Raw genomic sequence first — 13,299 nt, 5'->3', positions numbered from 1 at the left:
GTTTAAAGACGGCTTGCAAAGGTTAGTTTATGGGTGGTGTTTTTCATTCAGAAACAAGTTCATTTTGCTCGAGAAGGGAGAGGGCAGTTATGGAGTCCCTCTATTTTATATGCAGAAAACTGACTATATGTGCTTTAAAGTGTCTTTTACTTAGACAAGTTTAAGTTCTTGCATGCTTCTTTCCTTTGTCCCATCTCAGGCTCAAACACATATGAAGAAGCGGCCGCGTATATTCAGTGTCAGTTTGAAGACCTCAATAAAAGGAAGGACACAAAGGAAATTTACACCCACTTCACGTGCGCCACAGATACGAAGAATGTGCAGTTCGTGTTCGATGCTGTAACAGACGTCATCATAAAGAATAACCTAAAAGACTGTGGTCTCTTCTAAGTTCTGCAGTGGGTAGTAAAAATGCATTTTCCAACCGATGAGTACTTATATATGGATCTCTCTAGACTAGAGTCTCCCAGCAACTCAGAATGTAGTGTACAGCAAATGCATCCTGGACCTGACCAGAGTTCTGACCAAAGTTGTTCTGTATTGTATCTTTATCTGAACGTAATAGAAGGACCTGTCTTGAAGGTGAAAGATGGCCCTGGAGTGTGGGAGGGAGGAGTGATGTTGAAGCTGGGCTCTAGTGTACTGATGATTTCTGTGTAAGTGTAAATATGCAGATGTAAGATGTACTCATAACTTTTGATTTCCCACATATGTTTAGGTTGTAAGAGTGGCATCTTTGATTCTAGTGTGATGGCTTTGGAAAAAGCATAAATATTAAGTACCTTGTATGGAATGACAGATTGGTTCTTTGTCTGGCAGTTTTAATCAGCTTTATTTATGTTCGTGCCCCTAAATTTTAGGTACCATAATTAATATTAGGAAATGTCACTGCCCTTGCCCTGAATCTATGTTTACTTGTATTCGTAAAATGTTATTTGTACAAACATTGCACAGACTATTTTAATAACATGATTTGTCCTCTAAAGTTTACGTGTTTCATGAGGATGTTCTTACAGAGGTTGGATGCACCTGCCTTTGGGTCAATTATTTAAGCATTGAGTGCATTAGAATTTATTTACAGAGTGCATGATGTTCTGACTCTAGTTTAGATTTATTTACGAAACCAAATCTCCAGATTTTTTCAGGACACGGGATCTTAGATTAAAAGTCCTTCACTTTTAAATCCACTACTTTGTTTCAATTTGGTCTTAGTATCTGGATAGAATTTCTGCATTGCTTTGGAGTGATGCTAAATTAATTTTATACACTTAAATGACCACTGTTTTATTTATAATGAAGTTTAGGTGAGTGATGAAAGCATTTTTGTGGGTAAAAACTTTTAGTATTATGTGAATTTTGAGACATTGATTTATGTATTTTTTTGACAAAGCCCTTGTATTTAAGCATATATGATACTTCCTTGTCTGGAAGAAAATCAGAAAATATGATATTGCTGATATTATACAAGCTTTTGATTCATATGGAACTAGTTTCAAGTTCATCACTTTATGTCAAAAAATGACTTCTTTTAGGTATTCACATTCCTGCCACTTGCTTGAATTTATATTCTTTTAAAGCTATAGTATGATTTCTGAAATTAAGTGGACAATTATAAGTAGAAATTGAGTAATAGTATTTAACAAGATAAGTGAGTGTATGTGGGCTTAAATAGATGTTACATAACAGCTACATACTGAATTTTGTTAGTGCCATTTAAAAAAAGTCATTTACGATGTGTGTGTGCCCTGGTTTCAGCAAGCTGACTGGCATTTCCCAGCTCCTTCTCCTTTTGAACTCATCCTACAACATTAAGTCTGTCCATGAGCTTTGCTGGTGCGTAGTTGCTCACTTGAGTTAGGTGTTGCCAGTTCCCTAGAGTCTCCCTGTTGAAGTTTGTGCATATGTAAGTGTGTGGAGAACTGTAAACCACATTCACACCTGTTTACTTTGAGCAAATTTGTTTCCTTCGTTGTAATGTAAAGAAATTCAGCGTTACCAAATTCCTTCAGTGTTAGTTTAGATTATTTTATGTGCCTTTCATGAAAGATCCATTTCCATTCACTTACTAATGGAAGACCTGTCAGACCCACATTGTGAAGCTATGTATGAAATTCAAGTATACTCTGGATAAATTTGAATGGTGAAAAATAGGGTTTAAAAGCCACAAAGAAGCACATATTGGTGACCATCATTGGTGAATCCCTGAACTCTACTCTGTGTAACTGTGCTACTAATACATCCCAATAAATTTAAATTTTTAAAATTTTACAAACCTATTGACTGAATTTATTTTCTATTAGAATATAGGTGTAGTGTGTGAAAGCTCCCTTCTTTGTTTCCAGTCCTCTCTCAGTTTAGCTTTATCTGTCTGAGAAGCTTGAGTTTGCCCTAAGTGTTCTTGTAAAGTATGATGCCAAAATTTAAATTGCCTACCTTTCACCCACTTATGGGAATTCATCCTCCAGCTCACTCTGCCCATAGAGTCTTGGAGAATTGGGGTCTCAGGTCATAAAGATGTGCATTAGAAGAGGCTTGTGGTGGTCTCCCCATTCTTGTTTTCTTTAATGCTTGGCTGAGGCAGTGAGTAGATTCATTTGTGCCCGTGTACTTCCAGCATGATGCTTGCCACAGGCATAAAAGAGTGGGGTCAGTTGAGCAGTCTAGAATCTCCAAATCCATAAGTCACACTAAGCCTTTTAGCTTTGTACATTACCTCAGATGGATATAACTATATAAACTATATATGCTATATAACATACCTACTGAATACCATCTTCATTGGAGATATAAGCCATAGGTCACATGTGGTACAAGACATCTGTGAACATGGTCCAACACAAAATGAAAGACACACACAGAGAGAGAGAGAGAGAGAGAGAGAGAGAGAGAGAGAGAGAGAGAGAAAGGGGGAGAGAGGATGGACATTCCTGAATCTTTCAATTAAAATGGGCCACCTGGACTTCTTCATATCCTCTGTCTCCATCTCTAGATGGAGTGTTCACTTTCATTAAATAACCTAGTTTATTATTTGGGGTGAGGGGTGTTTTTGTTAGTTTGTTTCATGTTTTCAGGTCTTTATTGTGTTTCCCCTTAAAATAGCTTGTTAATAAAATTCAACCCCATGTAATCTAGGTTGAGTTGATTAATATGGAATCCAGACTACATCACTCTGTTTTAACCCACACTGCCTCTGAGTTGTCAATAAAATTAAGTGTTATTTAAAGCCTCCCAGTCAAACATTTCTCTCTGACCTCATTTTAGTACTTTTGACTCCTCTTTTATACTACATACAAATGTGCTTGGCCCAGACTTTCTGCAAGTGTCACATGGATAGGCTGTAAAGTCCTGCCTAGGTGAATCCTCAGAAAGATGCAAATCCACCTATCTTAAGATCCAACTATAACCCTCTTAGGCATACACCTGAAAGATGCTTCATTTCTACCACAAGAACACTTGTTCAACCATGTTCATTGCTGCTCTATTCACAACGGCTAGAAATTGAAACAACCTAGATGTTTCTCAACATAAGAGTAGATGAAGAAAATGTATGTTTACACAATAGAGTATTATTCAGCTTTTAAAAAAAATGACATCATGAAAATTTCAGTCAAATGGATAGAACTAGAAAAAAATCACCCTGAATGAGGTAACAGACACAGAAAGACCAATGGTAATTGTCTGCTTATATCTGGATATTAGACATCAAATAAATTATAAAAATACATAATTATAAACTACAATCTATAGACCCAAGGAAGTTGGGCATAGAGGAAAGGACAGGGTTGGGGGGCACCTGGATCTTCTGGGGAGGGAGAAATAGAATAAATCTTAAGGGTAGACTGGAGATGAGTATGGGAGGATCAGGCAGGAAGAGGGAGGCATCATGGGATAGAGGGAGGGAATGAGAGGAGTGTGCTAGAATTGCAGGGCATTTTACAGGTGGAAAGAAAATCCAGTGCAGTCAAAACTTTGTATAATATATGAAGGTGGTCCTAATGAAGTCTCCAAATAATGAGGGAGACAGAACTCCAATTTGCCATCTCTTGTCACCAAATGAAGTGTCCAGTACCAGGACTGATATGGCCAAAGGATTCTATGGCGATCCCCAAACAACCCACACTGTTGCCAAGAAAATAGGTTGTTCCCTACAAATTGACAGCAGAGCCCCATTGCTGAGGACAACACAAACTCACTGAACATGGAGAGAACAAGCTGGCACCCACACAGACACTTCACCCCTACATTCTAGTGTCTTTGATGAGGGAAGTTATTCTGTAGGCTGCTAAATGGGAAACATAAACATCATCCCAGCCACTAAACCTTTAACCTAAAATCTGCCACGCCTACAAAATATGCTAGGGTTATGGTGGGATAGAACTTGTAGGAGTAAGAAACAAATGCTCGATTCAACTTAAGGCCTAATCCTTGCAAAGGAACCAAAACTCAACACTGCTTGAATGTCCAATAACTATAGAGACTAGATAGTTCAGAGACCTAAGATAAAACTAAGTAATATGGGTCTAAGGAAAAAAAATCAATAAAATTACTCCTAATGGTACTACTCACAGTTCAGTACTTTGTAGAGAAGCTTCCTCCTGAAGCAGATGAGTACAGATGTAGAGATTCACAGCCAGACATTACAGAGAGTCCTTGAAACACACAGCACTCAAGGGTATGTCTCCATCAAATTCCTCCTTTCATGGAACCCGCGTAGAAGTGAAGATGGAGCAAAGAGTAAGAGTCAGAGAGGCTAGAGGACACCAGAAGAACAAGACACTCTGGGTTAACTGAGTGAGGCTCATGTGAACTCACAGATACTGAAGCAGAAAGCATAGGTCTACATGGGTCTGCACCAGATCCTATCTATATAAATTATAGCTTTCAGCTTAGTATTTTTATGAGACTCTAGACTGTGTGAATCAGTGGGTCTCTCTGATTCCTGTGCCTGCTCTTGGGGGCTCTTTCCTTCTCTTGTGTTGACTTGCTCAGCCTGAATGTGATGGTTTTTGTTTTATCTTAATCTTATTTTGTCACGTTTGGTTGTTATCGTATAGAAGCCTGTTCTTTTTTGATGAGTGATTGAGAGGAAGTGAATCTGAAAGGGAGGGAGGTAGTGAGGAACTGACAAGAGAAGAGGGAGGAGAAACTGTAATCAGGATATATTGTATAAGAAAACCTATTTTCAATAAAAGGGAAAATTATATATGGAAATACTTAAAAATCCTGCCTAAAGTATGGGATGTATTCATTCACGCTATTATTTTATTTTGTTCATGATACTTTATATCCTGTTATCTACCCTTCTGTATGTTCTTTGGGAAACTGTGTGGTTTTGGAAGGCTGCCATTGCAATTACATTTCTTACTTTTTCTGGTTCAAGCCTGAGCGACTCCCTCATACATCCTTGAGAGAAGGTTCAGACTAACCCACATACAGTCTCAGTTTCCATTTGCAGAACCAATAAGGTTTTGTGATTCAGAAATATTCTTCATTCCAGTACATCTCTGAAAAACTGTTCTTATACTTAATCTGATTCAAGAATACCCAACCCCTTTGAAAAAAAATAGAAATATGTGCGTTCCTACTGAGTGCTGTCAACCAGTCACAGTAAAGTTCCTGATAGGTAAGTTTTACATAGCCAAATCAAATGCAGGACTACTTGTTTGTTAGATGGGTTTAAAGAGTTATCTTCTTTCGAGAAAAAAAAAAAACATTATCAAAGTCTTCCACTTTGTTCTACCCATGGCTTCAGAGTCTTTTTGAACCCTAATACTTTTTTAGGTTACAAAATCATGGTGACATGGAAATTTCTGGTTTGTTTAGAAAGTCAGTTATGTCAAATGATGTTTTGCAGGGACACACAGGTAATAGGATGTTTTGCTGGAGCAGACACAGGTGAAAGGATGTTTTCATATAGCAAACACTTGAAAGGACCCATGAGTGATGGAGTATAAATATGACTCCACAGACAGTGGAAGATGAGCACTGAAGCATTTGATTGGTTTGTTTGGCCTCACTGTTCTTCAGTAATGATGCACATGTTTTGGTTGACCTTGAATAGCATTGTTGAGCTCAACTTGTGGTAATGCTGTTATTGAGAGAAACTCGCCCCCAAGAACTCACCTCAGTCTGGTTGGTAAGTTGGTTGTTTCTTCAATATTGAACTATAGCTGCTGGTTCATGCCTGGTGTTTGCCTGCCTAGAGGATGGGTCTGCAGCTTCTGACTTGTATTTGGTGTTTGCTATAGGACTGAATTGCTGCCCAAGAAGATAGAGCTTGACCCCAAAGAACTCTTGCTGAACAGGTCTACTTTCCCCATATCCTAATAACTTTTCCACTACCTCTGAGGGGTGGTGCGCTAGAGGAGACGGTGAGCCTCTTAAAAGTACGTCACAAAGTAAGTGTGCCTACAACATGGTACCAGTTTGTCTGTTTCTATGTTGTCAACACCAGTGAGAGGAGTACAGAGCACGATAATTATGCATTTTTACATAATATTTTGGTCTGCAGAACTGCCTACTACCCTTGGTATCTTTAATGCACTTATTTAATAATGTGATAAGTGTTGCAACCATTAGCATAGTGATTGCTTAGTATGTTATTTTACAGAAGTCTGGCTTCACAGTCGGGTACCCTCATTAATTGGTTGCTCTGAGTCAATTTTATCATTTTTAAGAAAGTGGTACTAAGTGGATCGTTCATCTTAATGACTGTTCTCACTCTAAAGCTTGTGGGAATTTTAACCATTTAGAAGGGAGTACAGCATGTGTGAAGTCCTTGATAAACTTTGCTGTTTATTGATTATAAAGACTATGTTATTTTAGAGTTTGTTTGTTTGTTTGTTTGTTTGTTTAGTGTGTGTGTGTGTGTGTGTACATGTGCTTGTGCATGTGTGTGTGTTTACAGTGGCAAGAAATGCATCAAATACCCTGAAGCCCAATCTCTGTGCTGGGAACCCAATTCCACTCTTAAATCCTAGCTACTTCTCCAAACCTCACTTCGTGGTAAATTTATATCATACTCAGTACATATCTATAACCAAAGGGTTTTTGATGTACAGTTTGTATGAAATGTCTCAAAAACTAACTACATACTTCATCTTTATGGTTAAAACCCTCCTCCTGTCTTGTGCTGCTATTGATACTGGAAAACTCAAATGAAAGGAGGAAAAAGCTACGATTTTGGGACACCTGTTACTTTTAATAATGCAGTGAAATCTATGGTAGATTTGCAATTTTAAAGTGTTTGGAAGTTGGGATACTAGGAGGTAAAAGTGACTGGATGAAGGGATGCAGCCTGGGTCCTCTAGTGGAATTTGTAGCTTTGTAAGAAGAGAGAGCTCCAAACTCAAAACTTGTACCTTTGTTGTATGCCTTTGCAGCTTCTAGTTATACCCTCAGCCTCCAGAAACTATAAGAAGTACATCTTTGTGCGTGTTTGTGTGTGTGTGTGTGTGTGTGTGTGTTTATACATTTTCTAGCCTTGAGTGTTACATTAAAGCACCAGGAGGCACTAAGAGAAAAGAGGTTCTTAATATTTCATTACTTTTCAGACATACCAAGCATATTCACTATTTCAGCATAGTTTTCTATTTTGCCTAATCAGATCCATTGTTTGTATTTTTTTGTTTTGTCCTTTCTGTTTAAGTTACCAAACTGACAAATAACTGTGCAGTTTCACTCTGAAACTAGTCTACAAAGTGAACCAGTGTAGAAATGTAATTTGGTTACCTAAAATTTTCTGAGTTTCACGCTTGGATCATAATTATTGTTCATGGAAACTTTACAGGAAGCCATCTGTTTACTGCTTTTGAAATCAAAAGAATGAAGCTAAAGCTGTTTCAAAACTGTCCCTTTAGCTTTTATTGAGTTAGATGATGTTTGCTGTTTTCTCAGATTTGAGCCTGTTCAAAGTTGACTGTTGTGACAGGATTTTCCCTGTCCAATCACACTGAAATAATAGGGCAGCAGGAGGCCCATGATTGGACAGGGAAAAGGGAGGTGGAGCTAAGACGTACAGGGACAGAGAGTGTTTCAGGGAGAGAGGAGAAGGCCAAGACTGAGGAGGACAGACAGGAGGAAGAAGCTGAACTAGCATGGCTGTAGATAGCCACAGGTAGTTATGATATCATAAGGTTAGAAAAATTGGGATAAAACTTTGATCATTATCAATTGGTTCTGAAATTATTGTATTGGCATCTTGTAAACTGAGAATTTATTGATTCATAAATCTGATTGGTTAGTTAGAATCTTCAAGAGTTTCATTTCTACCAGACTGATGGCTGGTGTGACTGCCAAGGGACTGAGCAGCTCCGGCCCAGAGAAACCGCGGAGTTGAGATCACCTGGCTGGAGCCACGTGCTCTGTCTGTTGCTGGTGGTAGTGCGGGAAGCCTGGTGGTGTATTTTTTTTTTTAATATTTCCTGCAACAGACTGTCCTTCTAACAGAGTCTTAAATATAACTTATGTAGGACATGCTTCTCAGAGCTCCACTAAGTATAACATATTTTCTTCATTTATAATACACGGAATTTCCCATCTGTAAGTGATCTAGAACCCTACTATACACGCCAATCCACTTGTCCTAAGTACAACTTAAGTTTTCATCCTTGGGCTCATATTACTCTGTTAACACATTCCCTGTTTTAACTGATTCTTCACAAGGACTGGCCCAGTGTCTTATGTGTTGTCCTGGCTGAGTTCACAGTGGGAAGCTTACAGTCAGTACACAAGGTCCTGCCCCCTCTCTGAGAGCTCCACACCCACTGTGCAAATAACATGGCTTTAAAGTCCTCTGGAAGTACTACTGTAACAAGATTCATTCACATTGTTTTGTTGTTTTGTTTTAGTTCTAAAGCAATTCTGATTGAATTTCATGAAAATGTTTCAGAGTGGAAGTTTGTTAAAATTTAGGTATGAAAGATCTGATTATTGGGGTCTCCAACGAAATACTACTTCAGTGACAAGCCCCTGTTCCAAACTGGACAATGTCAGTTCTGAAGTGCTGTGGTTTGACCGCTGAGTTAGATGTGCCCTTTGCTGCTGAAGGAGAAAAGAGTCCAATTTTCACTTCAAATCTGTAACAGAAGAGACAAGTGCACATTTGAAAGTCCATGCTCTAAACGTGAGCTTTAGAGTTATTTTTAGTCCTGATGCTTGGAGTGGGCTCCTGGAATACTGGAAAATTACTAAGCACAGGTTTACAACCCATCTCCAACTGTCCTGTACCTAAATCGCAAGAGTAGTGCTTTGTTTTTAATGATGCTGTCTTGTGTTCTTAAAAACCATGTTTCTACTCCCTCAGATGAGTTCTTTCCTATTTCCAAAACAGCACTAGGTTGTTGAACCAGCATGCAAGGCAGGTGAAGCGTCCTCACGTAGTTCAGAGGGAGTGGCTCCAGAAGATGAGGAAGAAGGTGAGAGCTAGAGTTCTCAAGGATCGGAATTAGCAGGACTTCAAATCCCTTCGGGTGCTAGATGGACAGCTTTGGTTTTGAGATGACAGAAGAGCACAAAATGTTTTTAATAGTCAGCAAAGTCTCATCTGTATGGTTGAAGCTTACCAGATTTACGAAGTTCCCTTATGATTAGATTCATTAGGCTAATCAGAAGGCTATATTTATGTGCATATTTTAAGCAAATCTACTTTCAGAGTGTACGTATATATAAATATTCCAGGAGACCTATGATGACTTTTTACTTAAATACTATGTATAACCCATACATTAGAGGATGTCAATAATTTCCTTTGCAATTTATTAAAACTGTCAGGACATTTTAGTTGTGGTTTTCTGGGATAGTTTCTGCTTGCTGGAAAAAGGTGCTTCTTAGATGAGGGGCGGTAGCTACACTTGTCGGCAAGTAGAAGGATGTGATTTAAAATGTATTAAGAAAGAATACTGGTCCAGTAAAGTAGAGGTCGTACATTATTTTCTAAGCTACATGACTTCTCTCACCCCAGGAAGCTGGCTAGGTTTCTGGTATTATGTATAACTTCCCTGCTGCGGAGTGGGCCTTCAGTCCAATTACACAGCTATAGAGTCCCACCAGTATGTGTGTGCTGCTTATTGTACCCTTATAAATCATTAATGATAGGATGACCATTGCTGTGGTTCATAGGTGTTACAGCTGAGGAGGACTCCTAACTGCTTCTCTCCCTTGACAGCATGCATAGTGTAGGTTTCCAAGCTGGATCCAGCTCTAATCTTCTGAGTCTTATGGCCTAAGCATTTGGTTTATTCAGGAATATGAGCTTACCTTCAAGTTCTGAGAGGCAAGCACGGGTCCATTCATCGTCTGCATACTTTGGAAAGTTACCTGGATTACCTGCTCAACCACTCTAAAGGCGACTTACTGTACCTAGTGCTGGCACTGGTACTGATGCTTTGTTAATCGGTGGTTCTTCTGGGGATCATTGTCAACCCAAGTGTTTGTGTGTGTGTGTGTGTGTGTGTGTGTATGTGTTATTTGGTGAATATAAGTAACATGATCCCTTAAGGCTTTATTAAATATTCTTGTTAGTTGTCCCACCTTCTTTCTCTTTCAGTATTAACTTTCTTCCCTTCAGTTGAAGCCTGTCTCCACATTTTTATGTTTCCCACTTCTTTTTTTTTCTCTTTTTGTGTATTTAATATATTAAAAGGAACATAGTATAAATGCTGTGGTATAAAGAGGATCCACATTTTTCATGGAATGAATTCTTAGAAACAGTTTTGCAGTCAAAGAGCAACAGGATCTTGAAACATGGAAGTTTTGTTAAACAAAATTTCAAAATTACAATCCTTGCAGTCAAACACTTTGTCATTTTCTCTATGTATGAACATCATTCTAAAAGGAATTTTCACCAACACTGTCATTTTATGTAAAAATATACATTGAGATATTTAACTTCCTGAGCGACTAGTCATANATCAAATATAATGAAAGAATTTTAAAGTTCTTAGAATGAACTAGTAAAGATTTATAATATATGTTCAATTGTAGTAAAATTCAAGAGCATACCACAGAATTTGTACTTAAATTCTGAGTTATATATACACCAAATTGATTCATTACCAAGAAATTTCTTGCAACATAAAAGGTGAGATAATTAAAATATTTGCCTTAGAATACAACCAACCTATCCGGTTCATCTTTCTGAGACTGTCTGACATGACCAGGATGGTGACACACTCTTTTTTTTGTATGAACCTTCCTCTTCAGAACCCCTGAGGTTAGGTAATTAAAGTAGCACACAAGGAGCCACAGTTCTCAGTTCTGTCAAACTGTTACTAGGTTTAAAAAAATTTTTTTCAAAGACAGGTGGAAAATTGTGGGATTACTCTGTACAGTTTTTAGAAATATTTCTCCAACAACTTAATTGAAAGGACCTAAAATGGCCCTGTAAACAGTGTCCTTGGAATGCTTGTTAGTGTCGGGATGAGGGCCACTTCCCACCTCTACTACTGTCCCTTCTGTTATCATAGTCATGGCTCCANCCATCATGATTCCTGTNGTCATAGTAGAAATCCTCTCGGCCTCCTCTGTAATGATAATCAGACCCATGGTCAGAGTAGCGCTGCTCACGGCTATAGTGTCTATCTGCTAGGTAGGGGTGAGAATTCTGTCTTTTACACTGTGATGACGGTGCATCTTGGCGCCACTGGGAGCTGGAAGACTGGTTAAAGCCATGTGGTTGAGCTGATGGTGAAAATCCCAACTGATCCGCCGAATGTGGAGAACCAAATTTCCCAGCATATGACATCTGTCTGAAAACACTGTTCATCACTGCTTGCCGCTGATAATCTTCTGGAGAGGAAAAGGACCTTTGGACCATCTGTGCTGTCGGAGTCACGTTGCCCACTGTCCTTTCATAGCTGTTAGGAAATGTGGAGGTTGGGCTTAAATTTCCAACATGATGCTGGGGATATGACACACTGGCATCCTGAGAGGCATGACTGCTTCCTGATCTAAACTGAATTTTGATAGGCCTCCCGAAAAGTTTGATTCCGTTGAGCAGATTCATGGCGTAGGGAACAAACACTTCGTGTTTGAAGTTCACGAATGCAAACTGCTTCAGTTTGCCATCTTTATCTTTCGGGATTTTCACCTTTATTACCGGCCCAACCTGGTGGAACAGCTCGAAGAGGAGCTCCTCCGTCACCTTCGGCTGCCGCCCCCATCTCCGCGCTGTCCCAGGCCTAGGGTGCCTGCTCAGGGCCGACCGACCCTACTGCCTGTTTCCCACGTCTTATTTTCTGTATCCTGCTAGTCCCATCTCAAGAACCTACACACCCAGAGTCCCTTTATATTTTCTGGTCACTCCCTGTTGTATACTTTTACCGGAAGATTTGGAGCCTCAGGTGAGAGAGAACATGTGGTGTTTATCTTTCTTGGTCTGGGTTAATTTATTAACTATAACTTTTTTTTAGATGCATCCCTTTATCTGCAAATTTCAGTTTTCTTTACAGATGAATATTTTATTGTGCACACATACCACAGTTTTATTATACATTTATTTGGTGAAGAACATTTACGTTCTTTCCATTTCCTAGCTATTATGAATTGGGTGGCAAGGAACGTTGCTGAGCAAGTATCTATGGAGAATGATGGAGGATCCCTAGTATCCCAACCACAGTAGATACATGTACATCCATGTTCCAGTAGCTGTCACTCAGTGAGTATTGAAGGAGAAGGAAAGGAAGAGTGTAAGATGCTGCTATGAAATAGTATCACCTAGAAATGTCTGCATAAGAAAGACGGGAACAATGGCAAAGTTAATGTGTATGTTAACACAGAAGAAAAGTTTTAAATGGTCCACACCTACATTACAAGCTACATGTGATTAATGCTTATGAGAAGGGGAGAATTAGCCTCTCCCTAGGACAAGTCTCCTTACTGGATATTCAATACCACCTGTTCAGTCCTTATGTCAAATATAAACAAACAACAAAAACAGACAGTAGGTTATATTTATACATTTGTTCACACATATGTATCTATGTAACTAATAATGAAAAAAAGAGAATTAATGGAGACATCTCTTTTAGGGATAAGTGTTCTAAGGCCTTTCATTTTCTATATAATGTCTAGCTGTGGGTCTCTGCATTTGTTCCCATCTGCTACAGTAGGAAGCTTCTCTAATGATGGCTGAGCAAGACACTGATCTATGAGTACAGCAGAAAGTTCTTAGAAGTCATTGTAATGATACTATATTTTAAAGCTACGGTGTGTGCTTTTACTCTAGGACCCTGAGCTACCTAGTCTTTGCTTCTTGGTTACCTATTGTTGGGTATGAATCCATCTCATGGAGAGGACCTT

The 13,299-nt window shown here is 38.9% G+C and overlaps 1 protein-coding gene and 1 pseudogene across 1 annotated transcript in view; one reads left to right on the top strand and one right to left on the bottom strand.

The window, feature by feature from the left end:
* The window catches only part of Gnai1 (G protein subunit alpha i1), a 77,267-nt gene extending 76,327 nt beyond the window's left edge, over positions 1-940 (top strand). The window contains exon 8 of the mRNA XM_021162971.2: positions 200-940. Coding sequence (XP_021018630.1) covers positions 200-390 — 191 coding nt within the window. The 3' untranslated portion in view covers positions 391-940. The remainder of the gene's footprint in view (positions 1-199) is intronic.
* Positions 941-10,614: 9,674 nt separating this feature from the next.
* Positions 10,615-12,122, bottom strand: LOC110295135 (annotated as a pseudogene).
* Positions 12,123-13,299: the final 1,177 nt, after the last annotated feature.

Source organism: Mus caroli, chromosome 5 (assembly GCF_900094665.2).
Source record: "Mus caroli chromosome 5, CAROLI_EIJ_v1.1, whole genome shotgun sequence".
Classification (NCBI taxonomy): domain Eukaryota; kingdom Metazoa; phylum Chordata; class Mammalia; order Rodentia; family Muridae; genus Mus; species Mus caroli.
Note: the sequence above shows the minus strand (reverse complement) of the source record. Positions and strands in the feature narration are given on the sequence as shown.